The sequence below is a fragment of the Anser cygnoides genome, chromosome Z, assembly GCF_040182565.1.
Source record: "Anser cygnoides isolate HZ-2024a breed goose chromosome Z, Taihu_goose_T2T_genome, whole genome shotgun sequence".
Taxonomy (NCBI): Eukaryota; Metazoa; Chordata; class Aves; order Anseriformes; family Anatidae; genus Anser; species Anser cygnoides.
The window spans coordinates 80,885,409-80,891,042 of NC_089912.1; the positions used below are offsets into that span (position 1 = coordinate 80,885,409).

A 5,634-nucleotide genomic window follows, 5' to 3' on the forward strand; every position below is an offset into this window, starting at 1 on the left:
GGCGATTCAGCTCCTTTTGGCCACCTTTTTAGGCTTTCCTGCATGCGTATGTGGGCACATGCACAGGAGCATCATTGGGTGAAAATAGGGTTTTGTGAGAAAGTGCTGCAAGAAAGAAAACCTTGGCTACAGTGGTTCCTCACAGATACCACAGCACTGGTGTGACGTTAAAAAGCAGAGTTGAGATGTAGATGTTATCTAAATAGTGGCTTGTGGCATTCAGCATTTGGAGACAGGTCCTAGAGTTCTGCCCTGTGCAGAACTTTTACTGTAATACCCAGTTTGTGCTCAGCTTTATACTGATGAACACATCCGTACCAATTCCATATATTAACCAGCTTATGGTCAAAATGGTATAAATAGAATCATATCAGGGAAAATCCCAGTAAATCACTCAATATTGCATAGTTTGGATAATCACATAAAACTTTCTATGGCTGGAATTCAAGACACATCTAACTCTAATAAAGTGTAACTCTACAGATCTGCAACAGCACTGCAGACAACTTGAGAGAAGGGGTAATTTTGCTTAAAGAGAAGTAGTTTAAATGAAAAACGTGTTAAGTAAAATCTCCAATGTAATCTTCTGGGTGTTCTGAGGAGTTAAACTGGTATCATCCAGAGGGACCGTGTCAGTTTACCTTGGTTGAGGGTCTGGCCAGATGTGTTTATTCTTTCACTCACCATAGGGCAGAAAGATATTGTAATATTCAGAGCAAAGGGCAAAAGAAAAGAAAATTGTAAAGACAAAAAAAATGTTAAAAGTGGAAAAAGGATGAAATTAGAAGGTGGAAAGAAAAGGAAGAAGAAAAGCCTTCATGGAGATTGCCCTATTCTTAAAATAAAATACAGTAAGTTAGCAATCAGAACAGCAAGGAAATATCATCAGAATGGAGTTTCTCAAATAACTATGCAGCAGTAAAACACACTAACATAATCCAGACAGAAATCATCTGATGGGTCAAGATTATTTTAATACATAGCTATTAAAATTTATTTATTTAGCTTTCTCTCAAAAAAAAAAAAAAGAAAAAAAGAAAAAGAAAGAAACTCAGGACTCCTTCAACATGCTTAGTGTCTATAAAAGTAAACTTTAAAACCAATATGGAGTCCACAGGGCAACCTGGATTTCCCATATTTACTCTGACAGTACAATTAGATGTCATGAAAATAAAACCATGATTACCCCATGAAACATGCTTATGTCATGTATTTGGGGAAAAAAAAAAAAAGGCAACAGAAAAAGGTATGTGGTTTCTGACAGAAGGCATTTTCTTGCTGTGGGGAGGGGGGCCAGGCAGAAATTTTGATCCTGATCCTGCAATCGGATTCATCACGCCTGACCTCCATGCTCCCGCAGTGCCTGCCGGGGTCAGCAGAACTGCGTGCTAAGTGCAGGCGTCTGCCCATGGGGACCCGGGGCCTTCCAGCTGCCTGCTGCGGAGGCTGGGTTCACCTCCATGCACACTCTGGAAGAGGAGCAAGAGATTCCCACAGGGGAGCCTTGCGCTTATTTTTAGTCCTCCTGTGCTCTCGCTCAGTCCCGCAGAGATCGCTCAGAGTGCTGGCCTTTCTCCAGCTACGTGTGCTACCTGCTGGCACCAGGTTGAGCACTGCTGAAAGTCAACCCGTCCCATATTTCCCCAGTGAGAAAAACCTCGCACACTGCAGTGACTGTCCGGAAGCTGCTGCTGCTGTTGCTAATCCAGCTTTGAGTCAGCTTAAATACTGTGTCCCAAATGTGACCCCTCGGTGCCATTTCCAGCACCACAGAGAACAACACTTTTGCAGCTGATTGTCTCTTGCACCCCTCCAAAAAGGCTTCGTTTCTTGGCATGCTCTAAATAGGCAGGACAGGGAGGTTGGTGTGCATCTGGAGAGTGACAACACTCTGGATGTACCTCTCCATCCTGAGCTACATCTCATGATCACCAGCGAGGCTGCAGGGGCACTCTGTGCCTGCCAGATGCAGAGCCAGGTACCACCTGCCTGTGCTCCTCCAGGCCCCAGAAGTCCTCACAGACTGATGACAGCAGGCAGGACCTGCAACAGTTTTGTTTCAAGCAAGAGAAAGCATCCAAAACCCAATTCCTGCTTTCAGAGGCGCTACAAGACCAGGAGACCGGCCTGCACTCACACCACTTGTTGCCTTGGACTCTGACCATTCCCCCCTAGCAGCACGTTGTGTTCTGCCTGCTCTAACGTGTGTGGGCTGAGAAAAGCTTTTGGATTGAGCCCTTCAAGAGAGATTGGCAAACCTGTTGGGCTCCTGCACAAGGTAGATAGATTTTGACTTGTCCAGCTGCACTGGGGCACGTCTGGGCACACACAAGAGCAGAACTTGAAGCATGTGTGGAAATACAAAATAAAAACAGAATGACTCATGGCATTTTCCTGGCCATTGCCCTGTGGTTTAGACAGTTCCTGAACAAAGATTTTGAGGACCTCCACACTGATTTTGGAGGTTATGCACCTCCATTCCTTGTCAGATATTGTTGTAAATCCATTTGTGGATACAACGTCTAGAACCATGTTGGTGTTGCAAGTTGAACTCGATGAAGAAAGTCCACTATGGCAGGTAGTTGCCTTGATGCTCTGGGAGAACCTACAGCCCGAGTTGTGTGCCTAAGACCCGCAATGAAGAAAGAAGAGAGCTCAGGAGGTGCAGAAGGTGTCCCATTACAGCTCTCCTGCAGAATGAGGGTGCAGCAGGTCATAGCTAAAAAACCTTCAAAACTGGTAGGACCACACACCAGTGTCAAGGCTTCAGAAAAGTGCCATTTTCTTTTGTGGTGTTAACCAATTAATTATTAGGACTCTCGGTGGGAGACGGTGCTTTGTGCTCCATCAGGCAGGGAATGGAACTGAATCCAATGCAGGCAGGGTCTCTTAGAGGTCTGTGTAAAAATAGGCATAGTGCACTGTTTGTATTTTCTCTCTTCCAGGGTGCTCTGATTCAAGCAGGGTACTTGGAAAATGCCTACAGGACTGGCTCGTACAGGTGAACCAAGCAGAGGAGATTGAACATGTGGACTGGACTTATAAGTGAGTGAGCTAGTCTAAGGAATCAGGCTGAATTAAGACATTATAGGCACTTTTGTGGATCAGGCATTTGGACATTTTTGAAGATTTCAAAGGAATCAAGAGGCAGAATACATCAAAAATAAATCAAGTGTATTCTAATGATGCTGAAGTTCCAGGAGCAATCATGACCTTCCACAAACATCTTGTGCATTCATTGTTTGCATTGTTTTCAGCAAGTCTGAAATTCAGACTCCTTGTTGGGGAACCCTAGCACGGATTTAAATCTTTCAGTCTAATAGTTTTGCTATTTAGGCTGCATAGCAAGGAAGAAAATAGCTTGAAGAGGAAGAAGAAGGGGTCGGTTAAATACCTTCAGCAATACTGAACCACAGCTCAGTACCGAGATTTTGCTTACACTTGCTTATCATGCAAGTGCTAAAGAAAAGATTCTTGGGGATTACAAATCTGACGTCTCTTGGAAGTGCAGTTGTCCATGGTTACTTTACGAAGACAGTGGGTAAATTTCCTCGTAACGAGGAGGTGACAAGTCTTCACAGGTGTAGTCTTCCAGCAGTTCTTCTGGCTCACCAGCACTGTCCTCGGACCTGAAAATTGGAAGAAGATGAGGCACAAAAAAGTATTTAGCAAACACAAAAGCATACAAGTAACCTCAATTCAGTGTCCTGTCAGCCTTATCTGGACAAAGTACTTCTTGACTTCAGTGGGAGTTTTGCTTGAGAAAACGCTACAAGATGAAGTTTTACTGTAATTCAGCTATTTGCTGTATTATTTGTGGAGTGTAAAAATGTCAAGAGGTGACCTTTGTTTTCATGTTTTCTCTGCCTGTTGCACGTGGTGCTGAGAATGATGGGCCAGTCAGCAGTTTTGCAAATAGACTTTGATAAAGGAACTGAATGACTTAATTTCTAGGCAGGGTATAATTCTGAGTAAATCCTGTAATTAGAATACTTTCCCTTAACAGTCTGTATATAATTATTTTATGTCTGATTAAAGTAGTTTCCCACTGCTCTGTAATACCTGTGATCTTGTTTGTACCTCAAAAGTAGGAAAAGAATAAAGGTTGGAAGATTGCTAGAGTGGCTGAGTGTACTGTGACCAGCCGCAATGAGCAGGGAGAACATCTGGTACTGAACTGACTCTTTCATAGTTGTGAAAATGCTGTTTGTGCATTCACTCTTGTATTGTGATTCTGTTTGAGTGGACATAGAATAACAATCTTCTGAAGGCAGTAAATCAGCATTAAAAATACACATAGAAACAAAAAAGCACATGTACAGGAGCATATGTACTAATATCTTTGAAAATAACAAGAGATTCAGTAGATTAAAAATTAAAAGGATTCATAAGTGAATTCTATTTGAAAATAGTGTTTTCCAGAAAAAAAAAAAAAAAGTCTCTATGACATTTACTCAACAAATATTTCTAACCAAGGGGAAATTAAAAAAAAAAAAAAGTCTGAAGGACAACACACTGGAGTAGCTTTTCTTTCCTTTGAAATCATACTCAGCACTTTAATTCTCAGAAATCTCTGTTCAACCGTACCAGGAAAATTCAGAAGACATACCTTTGGTTCCTTGTATTCTCTGCAAGAAAACTGGTGTAGCTCTCGTCTCCAGTAAAAGCTGGGTTGTCCAGAGGGTAGGCTGGGCAGAAGTGAGCAGAGCCTGGGCTGGGGATTGGGGAGGCACCGGAGGGAGCAGCACCACAGCAGCCGAGCACGGGGTGCAGGTATCCTGGATTCACAGCGATGCCTTCCTGCGATGGGTAAGGCGGGGGGATGTACTGCACCACGGTAGCACCATGAAAAGTTATGGGCTGGTTAATCCCGGTGAACACGAAGGACTGTCCGCCTGTGGCCTGGTCGATGTCTGATGTGTTTTCCTCTCTTTCTTTGCAGGGCTTGCACGTAAGCATGTTAAACTTGCAGACAGCAATCAGGATAAAAGTCACGCCGACAGACAGCAGAATAGGCCCTAGTAACTGGGTCCACTCCAGGTGAGTAATGCCATCATATTTTATCCATCCCATCACGGTGAAAGTGATCCCCACCAGTCCCAAAAACACACCTGAGAAAAGCAAAGTGGCACCAGCTTTGTCTCCGTCTGACACCAGGACATCAGACCTGTTTGTCTGGTAAGGAGCGACAGAAAACACGTTCAAGGAGAAATCTTCTACATTGCTATTGTTCTGCTCCATTACCAAATATCACGTATCTCCTTTCTCAAGAGAAAGGGGGTTTGTAAAGGACTTTGCAGAGCATTTAAAGTCGAAGGCTCGGGTTAATTATACAAGAACATTGTGCGTGTATGGTTAACAGAGTCCATCATGTGAAGGAATAAACTTTGCTTAGAAGAATAAAGGTCTGAGAACTGAAGCCTGAAGTGACCACTAAAGACTTCTTGAATTACCACCATTGCTTCCGAAACAGCTTCACCCTTGCGTGGCTACTAATCCCTTTGTTTATCCCCTTCTTTAATTTGGCACCCACTGATCCTTCCTCACTGTGCCCATGCCAGATGGGAGAGAAAGGAAGCTGAGGTCCCCACGGCTTCTCTCGCCCCCCCCACCAGCTGATGCATCCAACATATG

General features: G+C 43.7%; 1 protein-coding gene across 1 annotated transcript; it reads right to left on the bottom strand.

Annotated features, from left to right (window-relative positions):
• Positions 1 to 3,391: 3,391 nt before the first annotated feature.
• Positions 3,392 to 5,298, bottom strand: TMEM174 (transmembrane protein 174). The gene is made up of 2 exons (XM_013192091.3): positions 4,610 to 5,298; positions 3,392 to 3,629 (listed from the first exon to the last, which is right to left on the bottom strand). Exons 1-2 carry the CDS (start codon positions 5,239 to 5,241, stop codon positions 3,527 to 3,529), a joined length of 735 nt encoding a protein of 244 aa, XP_013047545.3. The 5' UTR covers positions 5,242 to 5,298; the 3' UTR covers positions 3,392 to 3,526.
• Positions 5,299 to 5,634: the final 336 nt, after the last annotated feature.